This window comes from Neoarius graeffei, chromosome 20 (genome assembly GCF_027579695.1).
Source record: "Neoarius graeffei isolate fNeoGra1 chromosome 20, fNeoGra1.pri, whole genome shotgun sequence".
NCBI classification, from domain to species: Eukaryota; Metazoa; Chordata; class Actinopteri; order Siluriformes; family Ariidae; genus Neoarius; species Neoarius graeffei.
This window is the reverse complement of record NC_083588.1, coordinates 60,421,022-60,444,753: the sequence shown is the minus strand read 5'-3', so window position 1 is coordinate 60,444,753 and position 23,732 is coordinate 60,421,022. Positions and strand designations below refer to the sequence as shown.

At 39.4% G+C, this 23,732-nt stretch overlaps 1 protein-coding gene and 1 long non-coding RNA gene across 3 annotated transcripts in view; one reads left to right on the top strand and one right to left on the bottom strand.

Moving 5' to 3' along the window:
• Positions 1-1,743: 1,743 nt before the first annotated feature.
• LOC132868861 (uncharacterized) lies at positions 1,744-22,206 on the bottom strand. Of its 2 annotated transcripts, none has more exons than XR_009650892.1 (3): positions 22,143-22,206; positions 6,597-6,718; positions 1,744-3,649 (listed from the first exon to the last, which is right to left on the bottom strand). It is a non-coding gene; the product is annotated as an uncharacterized LOC132868861 (long non-coding RNA). The 2 variants fall into 2 exon arrangements; XR_009650891.1 differs by lacking the exon at positions 22,143-22,206 and adding an exon at positions 18,141-18,483.
• kcnh6a (potassium voltage-gated channel, subfamily H (eag-related), member 6a) overlaps positions 18,209-23,732 on the top strand; it is a 115,990-nt gene continuing 110,466 nt past the window's right edge. Inside the window, exon 1 of the mRNA XM_060902098.1 lies at positions 18,209-18,486. Coding sequence (XP_060758081.1) covers positions 18,411-18,486 — 76 coding nt within the window. The 5' untranslated portion in view covers positions 18,209-18,410. The remainder of the gene's footprint in view (positions 18,487-23,732) is intronic.

Here is a 23,732-nt window from a genome sequence, read left to right as displayed (position 1 = left end):
AACCTCTCTTATAAACAAGGCGTTTGTTTACTTTCCACCCACAGAACTGTCGCTCACTCACTTGATGTTTTGTTTTTCGCACCATTCGGTGGAGAGACTGTTGTGTGTAAAACCCCCCCAGGAGATCAGCAGGTTCTGAAATACTCAAAGCAGTCCATCTGGTTCAAACCAACACCCATGCCACAGTGAAAGAAAGTCACACTTTGAGATCACAATTTTTCCTGTTCTGATGGGAACAATTCATCGAGGAAATTGATGAATTGTTTTGATAAATTTGGGGACTTTTTGTTTGTGAATGTGTTGATATAATAAAAAGAAAATCACATGTTGGCTTGAAGATATGAACTTTATCTTCTCATGTTGAAAAACTTGCATTTTTCATGCAAAATACATCACGGATCTGAGTGACATATTTCAATAATATTGGCTGGCTTTTTTCATGGTATATCAGATATATTCCATTCAGCTAGCATGATACTGAACAAATTGAAGATGAGTAGCTGAATGGAATATATCTGATATACCACGAAAAAAAGCCAGCCAATATTATTATTATTATACATAGGGCTGGGCGATATGAGAGAAAATTATATCACGATATATTTTTTCAAAATTTTCGATAACGATATATATCACGATATAAATCAAATCACCATTTTTGTATTTTCTTTAATTTTCTGCTCAAAATATGAACATTACAAATTAGTAGTTCCTTCCTAATTAACAAAAATAGCTTAACAAGCCTTCAAGTTTCACAGAACCAAAACAAACTGGATGCACATTCTTTTGTTCTTTTTGTTCAAATGAATAAATTGAAACTGAAAAATAAAAACTATATACCATTGTTAATCAATTGTGCAAATTCTAGCAGCTTTCAAATAAACATAAAAGACATATTGATGTGTAAACCTTATGCTGTAAGGAGAAAAAAAGTGCAATCTTGTACGTCAGTGTGTTTAAGGTTTTGTGTAACACTTTGTTGTATGTCCGATTTTAAATATCCAAAATACCTCCACACAACCGAAGATCTCTGGCCCTTCTTTTCAACGATGTCCTCCAGGGCAGTGCTCTGACTTTCCTGTTCAGAACCCCGGTCAGTCGGCTTCTCGCTCATTTTTATACAGGGTTCCTACAGATATTTTATGTTGAATTTACTACCTTTTTACTACCTTCACAATTTTTTTTACTACCACAGCGACAATTTGGATTTGGACATTTTCTCACAATTTAACAAGGTAATCTTTGAGTGTATGTGTTAGTCCAAGTGAATGTGCTACATATAAGTTAGTGACAACTCTACCCAAAGAGTTGGATTGATGAGACAAGATAGAAAGAAAATCTGAACGTACCGGTAGTGTAACTCTTTCCCTTTGGACGCATAATAGAACCTCCCATTGCTAGGGCTACACATGGAGTAATGCATATTTGCATAAAAGAAAACAAACTTCCACATACAAGTTATAATTTTATTGAACTGTGAAACTGTGGCCCATAACCTCTTAACGGGTACACAGATTTGCACTAAACCTTGTGTGTCAACACTTCACATTAGGTACAAGATCTGATTACATTTTGTCAGCCAACACTTTCAAGATGGCCAACATTTTGTTTGTGGAATAATCTTTTGAACAGGTGAACAGATTTGCACAAAAAATCTTATGTGCTTAGGTACATCAACTCATTACATTTAGATCAGGTCAAATGGCAAACACGAACCCCCCCCCCCCCCCCACACACACACACACACAGTGCACACACACATGACAAAGACAAGACACACACCCTAAAGATACAAAACACACATAACCCAAGCCCTATTTTGGCAGTCTCTCAACACATTGCCAAGTTTGCTTAAGATAGTCATTTGCACCAGTCCTGTAGTCGTGAAGGCCCGTGGGCAGAGTCAGCACCTTCCTCCCAGAGATCAGTGTTTTAGAGGGTTAATCTTAATCATTTGAACAGTTCAACAGATTTGCTCATCACATTTTGGATGCCTCAAATGGTGCACACACAACGCATTACATGTGCCTCGATCAACTTTTCAATGAGCGCCTCTCGCCGATTGCCATCTACCACCTTTAGCCAGTCTTTAAAATCAGGTTCCTCCAGCCAGAGGTCTGAAAATTTGCATTTCCCCATTGTTTAATTCTTGTGCAGATGTCGCCAGTCGGGTCAACAGATAGATTCGACTAGAGCCGTATAAACAAAGTCAGTCTCATACTAAACAATCTCTGGTATAAATTTATACTGGATTCGACCGTTATTGGAATTCAATGCGCATGCGCCACCAACTCCTCACTGCGGTCCTCCTCGATACATAAAAATAAATTCGCCCAAATGTAGTAATTTATGGATATTATGGCATGCAGGTTAATTAAACGAATTAGAAAACACATAGGCCCAGTTGGATGGGGGTCAAAAAAATTTACTACCACGTCAGATTACGTTTACTACCTTTTACTACTTTTTACTGGCCATAATTTAGCCTATTTTAATTAACTACCTTTTAAAACCCCGCGGGAACCCTGTTATAATCGCTTTGTTGGAGAAATGCCGCGCTCCTGCAAACTTCACCACAGCCATGCTGTGCGTTGCTGCTACACGTGTGTGTGTTTGTGTGTGCACGCAACCTAACTTGACGTGGCTCTCTTCCAACTGATTGGTTCGTGCGGTACTGTTTAGTTATGATTGGCTATTCGCGCGTCTGTCAAAACTTCGGATGAAGTAATTTTATTGAAGGCGTAGGCTTATCGTAGGCATATCGTACGTGTCTAATTTCTAATCGTAGAGATTTTATATCGTGAATAACATCGTAATCGTAAAATCGCCCAGCCCTAATTATACATACACATTCCTTTCAGGTGTTCAGTGCGTCTTTCTCTTCAAAATTCTCTCAAAATCTTCCGTATTTAACGAAGCAAACCTGGCGGCCATTTTTGTTTACAAATTGTTCCAGCCGCTCGCTAGCGCGGAAGTTTTACGTCTCCGACATGTGACATCATGTTGTCTTGACAACCATGCAATATCGTAAACCATATTCAATCCTCATTCTTCATTGGGTAGAGTGACGTAATACACATAGTATAAGCGATATGCTAACAATATTGCATGCTATCAAACCAAATGAATAAAACCCGTTAGAAGGGAATAGAACACATGCTTTTATTCCATCGAAAAAGTGTCCTGTGTGTATAATAATTCCTGATATTTCACTCTGATGACGTCTCTTCCAGTGTTTTCTCGCTGATTAGACAGGCATGGTCAAAATTACACGGTGGCGTGAAGATATGATGTTTATCTTCTCGTATTGAAAATATTTTCACTTGTTCGCTTCACTCATTTGTGATATTCACCACATGAAGATAAACTTCAGATATTTGCTTGACCATGTAATATCCTCTATACAGCATTTTCAGGCATGTGAAGACACACCTCTGACCCACGACTTCATCAACAAATTAAGCTCAGGAGTACATGCTGATTCGCATCTGATAATCAGCACATTCCAAACATCATATGGCTGTTCTGCTCTTTCATGGGTGAGGGAAAAGTCTTATCTGAAGTGAGAGAGAGAGAGAGAGAGAGACTTGGCATCTCAGGCGTGCAGATCAGAGACGCTGTGATACAGAGCTCTCAGGACAGGAGTTTACTGAAAGAGAACAGAGGAGCAGTGATCAGACATCTCCTCATATTTAACCCTGGTGTGATCCTGCAGCACTGCTTACACACACACACACACACACACACACACACACACACACACACACACACACACAGAATCCTCTTGACACATCACTCCAGCACCCCAGTGCCATCACTCTGGATTAAACCTCCCTCCGTGTGTCCTCATCTTTCTCTCATTATCTCTCTGGAGGCTCCGGTAATGTGTCATTTACAAACCATTCAGTTCGAGTCGACTCTGTTTTCATATGAACGTTGAGAACTGATGCACAGAGGAGCGTTTATTATATTTCTTTCTTTCTTTCTTTCTTTCTTTCTTTCTTTCTTTCTTTCTTTAAATTGGTTCTACTTATCTTTCTTTTTTATTTAAATTGGTTCTATTTATCTTTCTTTCTTTCTTTCTTTCTTTCTTTCTTTCTTTCTTGAAATTGATTCTACTTATCTTTCTTTCTTTAAATTAGTTCTACTTTTCTTTCTTTCTTTCTTTCTTTCTTTCTTTCTTTCTTTCTTTCTTGAAATTGATTCTACTTATCTTTCTTTCTTTAAATTGGCTCTATTTATCTTTCTTTCTTTAAATTAGTTCTACTTATCTTTCTTTCTTTCTTGAAATTGATTCTACTTACCTTTCTTTCTTTTTTCTTTAAATTGGTTCTATTTATCTTTCTTTCTTTCTTTCTTTCTTTCTTTCTTGAAATTGATTCTACTTATCTTTCTTTCTTTCTTTCTTTCTTTCTTTCTTTCTTGAAATTGATTCTACTTATCTTTCATTCTTTAAATTAGTTCTACTTATCTTTCTTTCTTTCTTTCTTTCTTTCTTTCTTTCTTTCTTTCTTTCTTTCTTTCTTGAAATTGATTCTACTTATCTTTCTTTCTTTAAATTATTTCTACTTATCTTTCTTTCTTTCTTGAAATTGATTCTACTTACCTTTCTTTCTTTTTTCTTTAAATTGGTTCTATTTATCTTTCTTTCTTTCTTTCTTTCTTGAAATTGATTCTACTTATTTTTTTTTTCTTTCTTTCTTTCTTTCTTTCTTTCTTTCTTTCTTTCTTGAAATTGATTCTACTTATCTTTCTTTCTTTAAATTAGTTCTACTTATCTTTCTTTCTTTCTTGAAATTGATTCTACTTACCTTTCTTTCTTTTTTCTTTAAATTGGTTCTATTTATCTTTCTTTCTTTAAATTAGTTCTACTTATCTTTCTTTCTTTCTTTCTTTCTTTCTTGAAATTGATTCTACTTATCTTTCTTTCTTTCTTTAAATTGGTTCTGCGTATCTTTCTTTCTTTCTTTCTTTCTTTCTTTCTTTCTTTCTTTCTTTCTTTCTTTCTTTGTAATTTAAAGAAAATGTTTGAATGGACACCTTTTCATCATCTGGACATGAATTAATTTATCATCGATATGTGCTTTATGCATGATGTCACTTTTGTTAATTAAATTAAATTAAATTAAATTAAATTAAATTAAATTAAATTAAATTAAATTAAACTTTCATTTCTTCATCTGTCCAAACAGCACATGTCCTTTGGGCTTGAAACATGGATATTTTTGTCTTGGTCTGGATGAGAATTAATTTTTTTTTTTTAAATGAGTCGTTAGGGACTCAAAAGAGTCGACTCTGATTGACGAACTGAACCAAATGATCTGACTCACTGAACAGAGCCAGAATTCCCATCACTAACACTCACACACAGGGCAGAAGTGTCAGGCTGTACACACGAACAAAGTGATTATCCACCCCAGGAGACGGGAAACACTTCACAGTGAAGGTGCAACTAAGACAAAACTAATCCATTCTCCGACAGTGTGACCCTGGAGACCCTGTTAAATATTTTGCAGGTTGTTTATCTGAACACTTGCAGTGTGAATTTGTGCTCTCAGGACATATTGTGACTACGTTTGTGACTATTGTGACTTCTTTTTATTATGGACAGTATGCCCCCACTCTTATCCTGCAGGCATGCGTGTGTGTGTGTGTGTGTGTGTGTGTGTGTGTAGGGGGGTGTTGGAGTTTGGAGTGTATAGAATGGAGTTATCTGTACCAGAGCTATGGTATGGGTCTGTGCAGCTGGAGGTATGTGGAAAAGATAAAGCACTTCTCTCATCAGGCGGACGAGGGGAGGATGGCTGAGGACAGAGGATTTTCCACTCTGGACTCTCACTGAAACCATGTTTTACATTTATTCATTCAGCAGACGCTTTATGCAAAGCGGATTATCCAAAACTAGGTGAGGTAGAATGCACTCACTGCAATTAAGAGGTAACACAAATGTTTTTTGGGGAAAAAAACTAACTAAATAAAAAAATTGGGGTCAAATGTCAGCCAAATGAGCAACGAAACGTCTAAATGTTTGAAATATTTTGTTGAGTTATTACACTAATGTAGGGCGGCACGGTGGTGTAGTGGTTAGCGCTGTCGCCTCACAGCAAGAAGGTCCTGGGTTCGAGCCCCGGGGCCGGCGAGGGCCTTTCTGTGTGGAGTTTGCATGTTCTCCCCGTGTCCGCGTGGGTTTCCTCCGGGTGCTCCGGTTTCCCCCACAGTCCAAAGACATGCAGGTTAGGTTAACTGGTGACTCTAAATTGAGCGTAGGTGTGAATGTGAGTGTGAATGGTTGTCTGTGTCTATGTATCAGCCCTGTGATGACCTGGCGACTTGTCCAGGGTGTACCCCGCCTTTCGCCCGTAGTCAGCTGGGATAGGCTCCAGCTTGCCTGCGACCCTGTAGAAGGATAAAGCGGCTAGAGATAATGAGATGAGATGAGATTACACTAATGTTTCTAGCAAGTGAAGGAAATCTATTCACACTGAACCTTTTCCATAAACTCATAGCTAAATCTTTATGTATTTGCTTCAAATGAGTTTTCTAATATCAACATGGTGATACCAAATTACCAAATTCAAGAGTGTATATAAACTCACCGGCCATTTTAATAGGAACTTGTTGTTGAGTCTAAGATCCCTGTTCTTGGCTGCAGGAGTGGAACCCGATGTGTTCTTCTGTTCTGCTGTTGCATGCTGAGATGCTTTTCTGCTCACCACAGCTGTAAAGAGTGATTATATGAGTTGCTATATCCTTCCTGGCAAAAAAGCTCGAACCAATCTGTCCATTTTCCTCTGACCTCTCTTATCAACAAGGCGTTTGTTTACTTTCCACCCACAGAACTGTCTCTCTCTCACTCACTCTATGTTTTTTGTTTTTTGCACCATTCTGTGTAAACTCCAAAGACTGTTGTGTGTGAAAACCCCAGGAGATCAGCAGTTTTTGAAATACTCAGACAAGTCTATCTGGTTCAAACCAACACCCATGCCACAGTGAAAGAAAGTCACACAAAAATTGAGATCACAATTTTTCCCATTCTGATGTTTAAATGGGCGGCATGGTGGTGTAGTGGTTAGCACTCTCGCCTCACAGCAAGAAGGTTCTGGGTTCAAGCCCCATTGGCGACTGGGCCAGATGAGAGCTCGATGAGGGTTTGGGTCCTTCTGGTGTGCTATAAACAGGGGCTTCAAAGTTTGGGAGAATAGCAGGGTACAAATAATTTACAGCAGGGTGCAAAATGGTAAAATGTCTGCCAGCGGCAGACATAATGCACGCAAAGCGTGCAGGGATATAATATATATCTATATTATATATAGATGGATGAATGGATAGATAGATATAGAGAGAGATATGCAAGTACGAATTTTTCATGGGGCGGGATGGTTTGGAACAGGCCATCTAAAATTGGGATAACATTTACCCGGGACGGGTATTTGAGGCGGGTCGTCTAGCTTAAGCTTGATTAGCGTTGTTACGCACGCCAGTGTTTCCCACAGAAATTTTGGAGACTATGGGGGAGGCGCGGGGGTTGTTTAAAATTGAGTGATATGTTAAATATTAAGTTATTACTGAAAAACTATTGAGTAAAAAACAGACACTGAGAAATGGTCCTATAAACAACTTTACCAATATAAAAGATTACCAGGACTACAAAAATGCAGAAAAATAGGCTTTACTTATCCAAATGCACCTGTTGGTTCAAAAGTTAAAGTGCATAGAACCTCACAGCACAACATGAAGTTACCTTAAAATATAATATAAATGCCTCAGCTTTCATGTAAGAAAAAAAAAACTATTAATACTAGTACTGTGTGCAGGCAGTCTCTCCTGAAGACTAAATTAAACAATAATTATAAACTAATAAAATAAATGGCTCAGGCTTCATAGAAGAAAAAAACAATTTGAACAGAATCTCACTGTATGATGCTGAAGCTGCCTAAACAGTGGAAAATAAAATACCATTTTGGCAAAAACATTGGCATCCATTAATTTCTTGTATTAAGTAAAAATATGTTGCCAGATACTGCTGACGTTTTACAGCCCAAAATATGTTCAAAACCCGCCAAAATGCACTCAAAACCGCCCAGATTGGGCGGGAAACCTCCCAATCTGGCAACACAGGCGGCAGTAATGGCTGGACTCGTGTCGAGGATGTAAACACAGTTGACGCGGCAACGGGCATACATGACATAGTGGATGTAATTTACGTTCACAACTTTTTTTGCTGTCAGAAATATTTAATATTAAATTTTGTGACTCGACTGACAATAGCCGGCGGCATAACAAGCCATAGCCGGCGATTTGCCGCCGGTGACCGGCTACTTTTGAGACCGCTGTATAAATCACACATGAGAAAAGCTAGTTGATAGCTTCCTGGATCGCTGACCCTCAACTGTGAGGGCGGCGACAGACAGACAGATGTTTGAAGTGAACATTAACTGAAGTGCTTGATTTGTATCTGCGTGATTTGATGCATCGTGCTGCTGTCAAGGGATCGGCTGATTAGAGAACTGCATCAAACAGAAGAGCAGGTGTTTCTAATAAAGTGGCCAGTGAGTGTAGATATCTTAAATCACATCAGCAATTCTTACTAAAGGTTATATGGCCAAAAGTTTATGGACACCTGACTATCACACCCATATATGGTTGTTCCCCAAACTGTTTCCATGAAAAGATGGAAGAACGTCATTGTATCGAATGTCTTTGTATGATGCAGCATTACAACTTCCACTGAAGGGAACTAAGAGGCCTAAACCTGTTCCAGCATGACGTTGCTCCTGTCCACAAAGTGAAGACATGGCGTGGTAAGGTTGGAGCAGAAGAACTCGAGTGTCCTGCACAGACCCCTGACTGAACTCAACCCCACTGAACACCTTTGGGATGAACTGGAACCTGACCCAACATCACTGCCTGACCTCACACAAATCCCCACAGCCATGATCCAAAATCTAGTAGAAAGCCTTCTCAGAAGAGTGCAGTTATTACAACAGCAAAGGAGGGATTACATTTGGAATGGGATGTGCAACAAACACATATGGGTGTGATGGTCTGGTGTCCACAAAATTTTGGGATTTTGGGTGAGCTGAGGTACTCATTAAGCTCCAGTGAGCTCTGTTTTTAAAGTAATATTGTGTGAGTTTTGGTCAAAGGATTCCTTTTTCTCTGGCTGTCAGTTGCCAGTTATTTGCTCCCCAAAATCATACAACCCCGATTCCAAAAAAGTTGGGACAAAATACAAATTGTAAATAAAAACGGAATGCAATGATGTGGAAGTTTCAAAATTCCATATTTTATTCAGAATAGAACATAGATGACATATCAAATGTTTAAACTGAGAAAATGTATCATTTAAAGAGAAAAATTAGGTGATTTTAAATTTCATGACAACAACACATCTCAAAAAAGTTGGGACAAGGCCATGTTTACCACTGTGAGACATCCCCTTTTCTCTTTACAACAGTCTGTAAACGTCTGGGGACTGAGGAGACAAGTTGCTCAAGTTTAGGGATAGGAATGTTAACCCATTCTTGTCTAATGTAGGATTCTAGTTGCTCAACTGTCTTAGGTCTTTTTTGTCGTATCTTCCGTTTTATGATGCGCCAAATGTTTTCTATGGGTGAAAGATCTGGACTGCAGGCTGGCCAGTTCAGTACCCGGACCCTTCTTCTACGCAGCCATGATGCTGTAATTGATGCAGTATGTGGTTTGGCATTGTCATGTTGGAAAATGCAAGGTCTTCCCTGAAAGAGACGTCATCTGGATGGGAGCATATGTTGCTCTAGAACCTGGATATACCTTTCAGCATTGATGGTGTCTTTCCAGATGTGTAAGCTGCCCATGCCACACGCACTAATGCAACCCCATACCATCAGAGATGCAGGCTTCTGAACTGAGCACTGATAACAACTTGGGTCGTCCTTCTCCTCTTTAGTCCGAATGACACGGCGTCCCTGATTTCCATAAAAAACTTCAGATTTTGATTCGTCTGAGCACAGAACAGTTTTCCACTTTGCCACAGTCCATTTTAAATGAGCCTTGGCCCAGAGAAGACGTCTGCGCTTCTGGATCATGTTTAGATACGGCTTCTTCTTTGAACTATAGAGTTTTAGCTGGCAACGGTGGATGGCACGGTGAATTGCGTTCACAGATAATGTTCTCTGGAAATATTCCTGAGCCCATTTTGTGATTTACAATACAGAAGCATGCCTGTATGTGATGCAGTGCTGTCTAAAGGCCTCTGCATGCTCTTGCGACAAGGCTTTCGCAGATAGCTTTTCGCAGACAGTTGTAATTTATCGTTGAGCGGGGAGTAATAGGCGTGCGCGATGTTATTCACTGCCACAACGCAAGGGGGCGCAAAGTCGCTAAATCACTAGGAGTAGTTGGTGGGTGTGGTTAGTGGAGTGTTTATCCTCCGGTTACTTAATGACTAGAACTGGAGTCGTATAGATGTACGTACTTCCTCACTTCCTCGATCAACCGCTCTTCGTGCTGCTCCATCTTCGCTCGTGTTTTTAAAAATGGCGGTCGTGAAACCAAACCAAACCGGGAAAGTAGGGAAGCGGAAGTGCGTGTACAGCGGATGTAGAGTGGACCAATCAGAGCCCTCTTGTCTGCGACGCTGTCTGCGAGGCTTCTGCGGTGGTCACAATTTTTGGGAGGTGCGTGCAGAGCGTCTGCGAAGGTGGGGGGGCTACGCAGACACTATCTGCAACGCTATCTGTGAGGACTGCGTTGTCAGCATAAATTGGCTTTAAGGGCCAGAAGATCACGGGCACCCAGTATGGTTTTCCGGCCTTGACCCTTACACACAGAGATTCTTCCAGATTCTCTGAATCTTTTGATGATATTATGCACTCTAGATGATGATATGTTCAAACTCTTTGCAATTTTACACTGTCGAACTCCTTTCTGATATTGCTCCACTATTTGTCGGTGCAGAATTAGGGGGATGGGTGATCCTCTTCCCATCTTTACTTCTGAGAGCCGCTGCCACTCCAAGATGCTCTTTTTATAACCAGTCATGTTAATGACCTATTGCCAATTGACCTAATGAGTTGCAATTTGGTCCTCCAGCTGTTCCTTTTCTGTGCCTTTAACTTTTCCTGCCTCTTATTGCCCCTGTCCCAACTTTTTTGAGATGTGTTGCTGTCATGAAATTTCAAATGAGCCAATATCTCATCTCTAGCCGCTTTATCCTGTTCTACAGGGTCACAGGCAAGCTGGAGCCTATCCCAGCTGACTATGGGCGAAAGGCGGGGTACACCCTGGACAAGTCGCCAGGTCATCACAGGGCTGACACATAGACACAGACAACCATTCACACTCACACCTACGGTCAATTTAGAGTCACCAGTTAACCTAACCTGCATGTCTTTGGACTGTGGGGGAAACCAGAGCACCCGGAGGAAACCCACGCGGACACGGGGAGAACATGCAAACTCCACACAGAAAGGCCCTCGCCGGCCCCGGGGCTCGAACCCAGGACCTTCTTGCTGTGAGGCGACAGCGCTAACCACTACACCACCGTGCCGCCCCGATGAGCCAATATTTGGCATGAAATTTCAAAATATCTCACTTTTGACATTTGATATGTTGTCTATGTTCTATTGTGAATACAATATCAGTTTTTGAGATTTGTAAATTATTGCATTCCATTTTTATTTACAGTTTGTACTTTGTCCCAACTTTTTTGGAATCGGGGTTCTAAATCCTGTTGGTGATTATTTTCCTATAACACACCCCATGTTTTATTCCTTGCTTAAACTATATAATGTAAGATTGTGTTTGTAATAAGTAATCATTTACATAAGTCACTTGGGTTCTCAACTAATCCTCATTAAAAAAAAAATCCCCTATGTACATGGTAGTTCTCTATTCTGACCTTTCTTGTACTATATGTGTCTGTGTGTCCCATTTTGTTCCACAAATGTCAGAATAATTAATTAAACTGTCCTGCTGACCTTTAGCTGTTTTTTTTCTGAAGCCAATCTAATTTGGATGGTGGTACGGTGGCACAGTAGGTTGCACATCCCCAGTTCAACCCTGAGAATGATTGTGGTTGTTGCTGGTGATTGAAGACTTCTTGATCATCATCATTCTCCTATTTTCTCTTTTTATTTTGTACCTATTAAATTCTAACCTTATTTTTTTGTCCCACTGTTTTCTGACATATTCTTTTCCCATTTTCGGCCATTATCGTATGTTCTTCTTTTCCTATTTTGGCGTTCTCAGCTCACGTGCAGTGTGTCTCTCTTTTTCAAGTGTCCTCACACTCTTGCACTCTGCCGTTCTCTTTAGCTCTTTATTCAGGGCAGTTCTCTGTTTTGATTCCCCAGAGACCTCCTCATCTCCTCTCCTTTTCCTGAGGAACAGAAGTGGCATTTTGAATTTCTGATAAATGCTTTTAGATTGCCAGGGATCCTATTTGGGAATATAGCTGCAAGCAGCAATGAAGGGCCTGAGTCCCTCCGGTTTACCAAATCTGGCATGAATCCAACAAACTGCCTAGGAGGAGAACGTCAAAATGTAACACGTGTCAAAATGCACAAAATCAAAAATAACTCACTTCCTGCTGAGTATGGCTAATAAGATGTACATTACAATTTTGTTTGTCTTGGGGCACCCCACACACCTACCAAATTTGACATGGATAAGTAAAACTATATACCAGGCAAAAATATCGATGACATGTGGGGTGCTATGGAGTCCCCCAGACACACCTGGGGCCAAGCCTCTATCCCTGAGTAGCGGTGGCCAGGACTGATATGTGTACCAAATTTCATGAGTTTTCACCCATGGGAACTACCTCAAAAATGTCCATGTCTTGAAGAAAAAAAATCCTTAGGAAAACAATAGGGCCTTGCACCTTGGTGCAGCGCCCTCTGGTGGACACCAGAGGCCACGCACCTCTGGTGCTCAGGCCCTAAATATAATGTGAAAATATAATGTGAAACGGGAAATCTTAACGTGACAAAAACCACAAGAGTGCATGGGCAATGGTACTGCATCCTCCAGAACACCAGGTAGTACTGTCACGTCTAGGCTACCATAGACTGAATCCATGGAGGCAGGAGTCCTTAGACCAGTGACAAAACCATGGCAATGACAGAGAAACTGTCTGAGACAAAGTCCGAGTCTGACAGTGAGTGGAAGTGTGGCTGCAAATAGATCAGGAGCAGATTTTAGTTTACACTACAAGTTCCCAACGGCTTGTCTCAGAGAACCTCCTGTCCTGCAAAATTTTTAGTTTTTTCTGCTTTAACACAGCTACTTTAACTCAAGATTGGTTAAGTAAGGTGTTTTTGGAGTGGTGAAAAAAACCTAAATTGTGCAAGACAAGGGGTAACACCAGGACCATGGTTGGGAACCGGTGACTTAGTTGAAAACTAAGGCTAGACCTAAAGATCAGTGTCAGAGGCTAAATCAAGAGTAACAAAACCAACATACTCTGGCACAAAATCATTGACCATGCAGCATCAGAGACTGGTGCAATGGAAGGATTGGTAGAATAGACTGGTAACAGAAGTAGTTAGAGAGCCTGGACCAGGGATTGAACTTGATATGTAAGATTGAGCAGGGCTTGAGCAGAGATACCAGGTGCTGAGGCTGAAGTTTAGGCTAGCTCTGTTGCATGTGAAATAGCTGGACCAGTTCCACAGGGCTTTTGGGTCTTCAGAAACAACACCATAAAGAGTCTACCAAAAGGGATGTGAGCCAGCAAGTATCAAACAAGGGAACTGAGCTGGGATCTGACCAATAACAAGTAATATGAATCTTTTCTTTGAAACTGGATTTTTGATATAAATTGGAAGATGTGTGGATAGGAACAGAGCCACTCCCATTAAATAAATCAGGCAGTATGTGAGCTCTGGAACAGAGGCTACTGGTGCTGAATGATGGGGAAGCCATGGCCTAATGGTTAGAGAAGCAGCTTTGATACCAAAGGTTGCTGATTCGATTCCCTGGACTATCAGGAATGGCTGAAGTGCCCTTGAGCAAGGCACCTAACCCCTGGCTGCTCTAGGTATGTTGTACGTCGCTCTGGATAAGAGCCTCTCCTAAATGCCTGTAATGTAATGTCTTCTTTATTAATGAATGATGGGACTGGCAACAAGTAGAGGTCATCAGAGGGGGAAGTGGCTTGGTGGGTAGATGGTGTATATTGAGGGAATAATTGAGTGCTGCATTGGGAACTGGACCTAAACCAGTCTCTGGATTAACCTTCCACCCAGAAGATTAACCCTTTGATGCAAAACATGGGTCAAAAGTGACCCGGCTGAGTTTTTATCTTCTATATCTTTGCAATAAATTAATTCCATCATTCAGTATTCAAGGTATTCCTCAATTAACTTGTTTTTGATCATCATACATCCTTATTTTATTTTTTCCTTTCTTACTTTTTGAATAAAAAACCTTTTTGTATCACTACCCTTCTAATGCACAACATGGGTCAAAAATTTTCCAGGTTATTTCATGTATGGCTGAGTGTTTCTATGATATACTTTTGAAATAAATTAATTTTGTCATTTACTTTTCCAAATATGCAGTAAATATCTTGTTTTTGTTTAGCACAAATCATCATTTTTATTTTTCCTTTCTTAAGTTATGAACAAGCACAGCTTTTGTAATTCTACATCAAGTTTACACACATGGGTCAGAAACGACCCGCATGCATTTACTCCAGCGTTCGGTGGGAACTGTGAATTGTGCTCGTGGCAGACATTTCACAGCTCAGCACAGCGCCCTTTGCCCATCTCATACATGCAAGTAATGTTTTTCAATTGTTCTAACATTACCTTAGAAAAAAACTGATTATGTTTAGGTTCCCTTGAGAGTGAGTAGATTACTTGTCAGAAAGTTACAAGTAATTACTATTAGCTACCGAGCTGTCGACATATTCTACTTTAGTTAGCTAATTTTATTGTAGTTGGCTTAGCTAACTACATAGTTAATAAATAAATAACTGGCCCCATTCACTGCTAAAGTAATTACTTGAAACAAATTATTATTATAGTATTAAGACATTTAATTTTAAATCACACTTGGATGACCCATGTGTAGTAATATAAAAAGTATTTTTGTTCATAAAGTAGGAAAGAAAAAATTAAATTAATGATTTGTGGTAATTAAAAACAATATATTTAAAGAATACTTGGAATATTCAATCATAACATAAATTGATTTCAAAAGATAGAGCAAAGAAAAACTCAGTCAGCATGAAATAACCTGGAAAATGAATGCGGGTCATTTTTGACCCATGTTGTGCATTAGAAGGGGTGTGCATATGTTTTGCATCAAAGGGTTAATAAACCCTTCTATAGCCTGGACTTTAGCAGTCAAATTGAAGTATACGTTCACCTACAAGCTTTTCCCATGAGCCTACAAAACACAACGGCAACTTTAGTTCCAGGAGGGATAATTCTGATCCAATTCTCAAAATAAAGTTAACACTGTAGAAGATATCATTTAGCTGCCTAGGAGTTTCCATCATAACTAGCTGGAAAATGGAGGCAGGTTCTCTGACACCTGGATGCAATTTATATATGTATATAGCCTAGTCTAATACCAAAGCAGCGGAGGTCCATGATGGATGAGAATTGTGTTCGATGTTAGAGTTTGTACCGAATTTAGGGTTAAAAAAGTTTATTTTTCAGTAGAAAAACAAAATATACAGTAGGTAGGGAAAGAGAGAGAGAGAAAGAGAGAGAGAGAGAGATGGTGATGGAGAGAGAAATGGGAATGGTGATGATGGAGAGAGAGAGATGAAAATAGTAATAGAGAGAGATGGAAATGGTGATGATGGGGAGAGAGAAATGGTGATTGAGAGGGAGATGAAATGGTGATGGAGAGAGAGAGAGAAAAATGATGATTGAGAGAGATGGAAATGGTGATGGAGAGAGAGATGGGAATGTGATGATGGAGAGAAAGAGAGAGAGAGATGGGAATGGTGATGATGGAGAGAGAGAGAGAGAGAGAGAGAGAGATGGAAATAGTAATAGAGAGGTGGAAATGGTGATGATGGGGAGAGAGAGAGAGAGAAATGGTGATTGAGAGGGAGATGAAATGGTGATGGAGAGAGAGAGAGAGGGGGGAAGTGATGATTGAGAGAGATGGAAATGGTGATGGAGAGAGAGATGGGAATGGTGATGGAGAGAGAGATGGGAATGGTGATGATGGAGAGAGAGAGAAATGGTTATGGAGAGGGATGGGAATGGTGATGATGGGGAGAGAGAGAAATGGTGATGGAGAGAGAGAGAGAGAGAGAGAGAGAGAGAGAGAGAGAGAGAGAGAGAGAGGGAAATGGTGATGGAGAGAGAGAGAAATTGTGATTGAGAGAGAGATGGGAATGGTGATGATGGAGAGAGAGAGATGGGAATGGTGATGATGGAGAGAGAGAGAGAGAGAGAGAGAGAGAGAGAGAGAGAGAGAGAGATGGAAATAGTAATAGAGAGATGGAAATGGTGATGATGGGGAGAGAGAGAGAAATGGTGATTGAGAGGGAGATGAAATGGTGATGGGGAGAGAGAGAGGGAGAGAGAGGGGGAAATGATTGAGAGAGAGATGGAAATGGTGATGGAGAGAGAGAGAGAGATGGGAATGGTGATGATGGAGAGAGAGAGAGAGAGAGAGAAATGGTGATGGAGAGAGATGGGAATGTGATGATGGGGAGAGAGAGAAATGGTGATGGGGAGAGAGAGAAAGAGAGAGAGGGAAATGGTGATGGAGAGAGAGAGAAATGGTGATTGAGAGAGAGATGGGAATGGTGATGATGGAGAAAGAGAGAGATGGAAATGGTGATTGAGAGAGAGAGAGAAAGAGAGAGATGGAAATGGTGATTGATAGAGAGATGGGAATGGTGATGATGGAGAGAGAGAGAGAAATGGTGATATGAGAGAGAGAGAGAGAGAGAGAGAGAGAGAGAGAGAGAGGGAAATAGTGATTGAAAGAGATGGGAATGGTGATGAAGAGAGAGGGAGAGGGAAATAGTGATGGAGAGAGAGAGATGGGAATGGTGATGATGGAGAGAGAGAGATGGGAATGGTGATGATGGAGAGAGAGATGGGAATGGTGATGATGGAGAGAGAGAGAGAGAGAGAGAGAGAGAGATGGAAATAGTAATAGAGAGATGGAAATGGTGATGATGGGGAGAGAGAGAAATGGTGATTGAGAGGGAGATGAAATGGTGATGGGGAGAGAGAGAGGGAGAGAGAGGGGGGAATGATTGAGAGAGAGATGGAAATGGTGATGGAGAGAGAGAGATGGGAATGGTGATGATGGAGAGAGAGAGAAATGGTGATGGAGAGAGATGGAATGTGATGATGGGGGAGAGAGAGAAATGGTGATGGGGAGAGAGAGAAAGAGAGAGGGAAATGGTGATGAGAGAGAGAGAGAAATGGTGATTGAGAGAGATGGGAATGGTGATGATGGAGAGAGAGAGAGAGAAAGAGAGAGATGGAAATGGTGATTGAGAGAGAGAGAGAGAGAGAGAGAGAGAGAGAGAGAGAGAGAGAGATGGAAATGGTGATTGAGAGAGAGATGGGAATGGTGATGATGGAGAGAGAGAGAAATGGTGATGAGAGAGAGAGGGAAATAGTGATTGAAAGAGATGGGAATGGTGATGAAGAGAGAGGGAGAGGGAAATAGTGATGGAGAGAGAGAGATGGGAATGGTGATGATGGAGAGAGAGAGAGAGAGAGAGAGAGAGAGAGAGAAATGGTGATGGGGAGAGAGCGAGAGAGAGAGAGAAGGAGGGAGAGAGGGAGGGAGAGAGATAGAGATGTTAAGGTGACGAGTGCGCATCTGGACTGTGTCAGAAAGTGACAGCTGGATCGAGCTCACTCTCCCCAGTCTAAATGTGGTCTCCGTCATGAGGCGATTAAAACTGTTCTGGTTTGTTTTGGATGTATGTTGGAGCTGTTTCCGGCGGTCTCGCGCTCAAACATTTTAATTCAGTTTGTCTTTTTTTTTTTTTTAAATTCTATTTAAATCTAATTTCTTATTCTTTCGGATGAACTCAGGATTCAAGTAGAACACCTTTTATTCTTTAATTAATTAATCAATCAATCAGTCAAAGAGGTAATCAATTATTTGATTAAAACTTAAAACTCCTCATTATTAAAGATCAAAGAGAAAGTTCTCACAAATCCTGTCGCGAGCGCGCTCTTTCATCGCCTTGGCAACCGGAACTCGGTGACATTTCTGTCGCGCAACAACTCCCATGCGCGCGCTCTCTCTCTCTCTCTCTCTCTCTCTCTCTCTGTTCTTCCTCAGCGGTTTAACGCGGTTCTTCTCCAGCATGCGCTCTAATCTCCTCTCACCCGCTTCCGCTGCTGGCTGACCGTGAAGGAAGTGACTTACAGCACCGGGACATTTCGCTTCTTTCCGTCTTCTTCCTGCTCCCCGGTGTCATCATGCCCGTGCGGCGGGGACACGTCGCTCTCCAGAACACCTATCTGGACACCATCATCCGCAAATTCGACGGCCAAAGTAAGTTACACATACAGACCTTTATTCTGTCGCCTCATGTACTGTTGTTATTATTGTTTATTATTTATAAACTTGGAAGTTAAAGAGGTAGCTAACCTCCCACACGCTCAGTAATGCAACTTCATCTTATAACATCATCTACAGCACATTAATCCAGTAAACATCCTTTCAGCACGCGACTGGACGATACCGTGCGTTACCATAGTTACCACCGTTACAACTTTAACGTACTGATGTAGTGCTGGAGTTTGTGACATTTCTGTTAAACATCTGCATTCAGATTTTTATCGAGTCCGGTGAGACCGGTTCCGTGAGCACAGAGCAGTGGGTCATTACAATAGGACAAATCTCATAGTGATGACTTTATATCTCATAATAATGAGATACTAGCCTGCTATAACCGACTTATTAGCTATGTCATAATAATGACTTACTATTTCATAATTCTGAGATAGTAAGTCATACTTATGTGAAACTTTATTAGATTTATGAGAAAGTGAGTCACATTTATAAGATAGTAAGTCATAATTACGAGAAACTGTATTATATTTATGAGATAGGAAGTCATGTTTATGGGATACTTATATTTGAGATAGTAAGTCATATTTATGTGAAACTTTCTTACATTTATGAGATAATAAGTCATATTTATAAGATAGTAAGTCATAATTATAAGAAACTGTATTATATTTATGAGATAGGAAGTCATGTTTATGGGATACTTATATTTAAGATAGTAAGTCATACTTATGTGAAACTTTCTTACATTTATGAGATAATAAGTCACATTTATAAGATAGTAAGTCATAATTACGAGAAACTGTATTATATTTATGAGATAGGAAGTCATGTTTATGGGATACTTATATTTGAGATAGTAAGTCATACTTATGTGAAACTTTCTTACATTTATGAGATAATAAGTCACATTTATAAGATAGTAAGTCATAATTACGAGAAACTGTATTATATTTATGAGATAGGAAGTCATGTTTATGGGATACTTATATTTGAGATAGTAAGTCATATTTATGTGAAACTTTCTTACATTTATGAGATAATAAGTCATATTTATAATATAGTAAGTCATAATTATAAGAAACTGTATTATATTTATGAGATAGGAAGTCATGTTTAAGAAAAACTTATATTTGAGATAGTAAGTCATACTATGTGAAACTTTCTTACATTTATGAGATAATAAGTCACATTTATAAGATAGTAAGTCATAATTATGAGAAACTGTATTATATTTATGAGATAGGAAGTCATGTTTATGGGATACTTATATTTGAGATAGTAAGTCATACTTATGTGAAACTTTCTTAGATTTATGAGATAATAAGTCATATTTATAAGACAGTGAGTCTTAATTATGAGAAACTTTTGTATATTTGTGAGATAGTAAGCCATGTTTAAGAAAAACTTATGTTTGAGATAGTAAGTCATACTTATGTGAAACTTTCTTACATTTATGAGATAATAAGTCACATTTATAAGATAGTAAGTCATAATTATGAGAAACTGTATTATATTTATGAGATAGGAAGTCATGTTTATGAGATACTTATATTTGAGGTAGTAAGTCATGTTTATGAGATACTGTACTATATTTATAAGGTAGTATGTCATAATTATGTGAAATGCTTATTATATTTATGAGATAAGTCATAACCATGAGAAACTTTTGTATAGTTATGAGATAGGCAGTCATGTTTATGAGATACTAAGTCATAATTATGATAAACTTATATTTGAAATAGTATGTCACACTTATGTGAAACTTTCTTACATTTATGAGATAGTAAGTCATATTTATAAGATAGTAAGTCATAATTATGAGAAACTGTATTATATTTATGAGCTAGAAAGCCATGTTTATAAGATACTAAGTCATAAGTATGAGAAACGTTTATTATATTTGTGAAATAATAAGCCTTATGAGATAGTAAGTCATATTTATGTGAAACTTTCATATATTTATGAGATAGTAAGTCATGTTTATGAGATTCTTATATTTGAGATAGGAAGTCATGTTTATGAGATGCTGTGTCATAATTATGACTATACTGTATTACTATCTCATGAATATAAGTCATAAGTATGAGAAATGTTCTTATATTTGAGATACAAAGTCATAATTATATTTCTCATATTCCGACAATACTAATGTAGACATGATTGGAAATGATTATTATGAGATAGAAAGTCATAATTATGAGAAACTGTCTTATGATTATGAGATACTCAGTTCTATTTATGAGAAACTTTCTTATATATGAGACAGTAAGTCATAATTATGAGAAATGTTCTGATATTTGAGATACAAAGTCATAATTATGGGAAACTTTTATTATATTTGTGAGATAATGAGTCATGTTTATGAGATAATAAGCCATATTTCTGAGAAACTTTCTTATATATGAGATACAAAGTCATAATTATGATATTTCTCATATTTTGACAATACTATTGTAGCTGTGATTAAAAATAATTATTATGAGTCATAATTATGAGAAGTATAAGATCTCTGACTTATGAGAAACCTACTCATTTATGCTGGCGGAAACAGGCTTTCATACATATTTATTTATCACCGTTTTCCTAAATTGAAGACACCTGTTTCATAATTATTTGAAGCGAGAGATTTAAATCTTTAGTTGGTATTGACACTCGTATGCTGTTGCGTGGATTTGTTTTGCAAATGACTTTGGGAAATAATGTAGAGAGATGCAAATGGAAAGTGTACATGAGGGAAATCTAAATTCACTGTGTGTGTGTGTGCTCTTAATAATTCACCCCTTTTATAAAAGTCATCATGCATACAGGGATGTGGAGTGTGTACACTCTCAGGACCAAAGGCATTAAACATAACCTTTACATGTGGAGTGGAACCATCGAGGGTACCACTTTTGTACTTTTTAGTACTGTATCTTTTAACTGAGTGCATGTGTGTATTACCTTTAAAGCTTTGATTTGATCCTGGTAAATATCCTGTCACAGACCGTGCAATAGTGTGTTCTCCATGCCAGAAAATACAATACGAGGAAGATCCTCTTATGATAGATTTATGATGAAAGAGCACTTGTGCTTAAGTGATCCATCAGCCCGATCCGGAATATAAACACGTCTCATAAACATTCTGTGCTCAAGCTCAGAGTGCCTTCCTGTGCCATCATATGCTGTTCTTTAGTAAAAATCTAGACGGTTTGGTGCCAAGTTGGTCACCAGTGAGCAAAGCATTTCATGCGTTCTAAGATCGGATATTTCAAATTCTTTTTTTTTACGAGGTGCAACGGGAAAATGGGTGGAAAATCTGTGCAAGCTTTTCTCAAAAAAACTACATGAATTGAAGATACAGCGTCCAATTATCTGCTTTAAGTCATTTGTACAGGTCCGATCTGCCCACTTTTCAGGTGAACTAACGGTACCCGAGTCGTACTTTCGAGTGCACTTTCCAGCAACTAGGAAAGTTACAGTTTAGTACCCTTTTTCTGAGAGTGTATGTATATGTGTGTGTGTGTGTGTGTGTGTTCTTGACTTCCTTCCTCTCTCACATGTTGCACACACACTGTATCATAACATCTTTCTTCATAAACATAATCTGTTTCAACATTACCCGTTCCTTGTCTGTAATAATGTGTACACATATTTACCGCTCCACTCTTTCTTTCTCAGCCTGTCATGCTGCTCTGTTACGCTCTGTCTCGTTCACGCTTGCTATCTTTCACCCCCTGTGGGAGGCTATCTGATGTGTGTACCAGAGGCCTGATGTTATATATAGCTCTTTCCGACGCTAGTTAGTGCTCTAGATCTGAGTAATGAACTAATCGGCACCCAACACTTCATGGCTTGGGCTGATGAAGAAATAGATGAGATACTCCTTATGAAGAACCTCAGAATAACGCTGGAACGCTTTCTGTAGTGCTAGTCGGGTAAATTTTTGTCATCCTATCTACATACATCTGTATACATGGTGCATAGAGGTGGAGGATCGACAGCCTGAAACTTGATGTAACTGAAAATAAATCAGCATTAATGCTGTAGCCATGGAAATCAGAATCACTAAGCAGCAACAAAACAAGAGTCGATGGATAGTTTATGACATCATCTATAAAAAAATTTAAATAATCCAAGTTTAAGTCATCTTCATCGATCAATCATAAGCCTTCAGAACAGTGTGTAGTGGGCAAAAGTCACAATCCCAGTGAAGGAGGCGTGGCCTCTGTATATTTAGTTCAAGTGGAGTAGGTGTGGTCTCTGTGTATTTAGTTCAAGTGGAGTAGGTGTGGCCTCCGTGTAATTAGTTCCAGCTGAGTAGGTGTGGCCTCTGTATATTTAGTTCAAGTGGAGTAGGTGTGGCCTCTGTGTATTTAGTTCTAGTGGAGTAGGTGTGGCCTCTGCATATTTAGTTCAAGTGGAGTAGGTGTGGCCTCTGTGTAATTAGTTCAAGTGGAGTAGGTGTGGCTTCTGTGTAATTAGTTCAAGTGGAGTAGGTGTGGCCTCTGTATATTTAGTTCAAGTGGAGTAGGTGTGGGCTCTGTGTAATTAGTTCTAGCTGAGTAGGTGTGGCCTCTGTATATTTAGTTCAAGTGGAGTAGGTGTGGCCTCTGTGTAATTAGTTGTAGCTGAGTAGGTGTGGCCTCTGGATATTTAGTTCAAGTGGAGTAGGTGTGGCCTCTGTGTATTTAGTTCAAGTGGAGTAGGTGTGGCCTCTGTGTAATTAGTTCTAGCTGAGTAGGTGTGACCTCTGTATATTTAGTTCAAGTGGAGTAGGTGTGGCCTCTGTGTATTTAGTTGTAGCTGAGTAGGTGTGACCTCTGCATATTTAGTTCAAGTGGAGGAGGTGTGGCCTCTGTGTATTTAGTTCAAGTGGAGTAGGTGTGGCCTCTGTGTATTTAGTTGTAGCTAAGTAGGTGTGGCCTCTGTATATTTAGTTGTAGCTGAGTAGGTGTAACCTCTGTATATTTAGTTCAAGTGGAGTAGGTGTGGCCTCTGTAATTAGTTCAAGTGAAGTAGGTGTGGCCTCTGTATATTTAGTTCTAGTTAAGTAGGTGTGGCCTCTGTGTATTTAGTTGTAGCTGAGTAGGTGTGACCTCTGTATATTTAGTTCAAGTTGAGTAGGTGTGGCCTCTGTGTATTCAGTTCTAGTGGAGTAGGTGTGGCCTCTGCATATTTAGTTCAAGTGGAGTAGGTGTGGCCTCTGTGTAATTAGTTCTAGTGGAGTAGGTGTGGCCTCTGTGTAA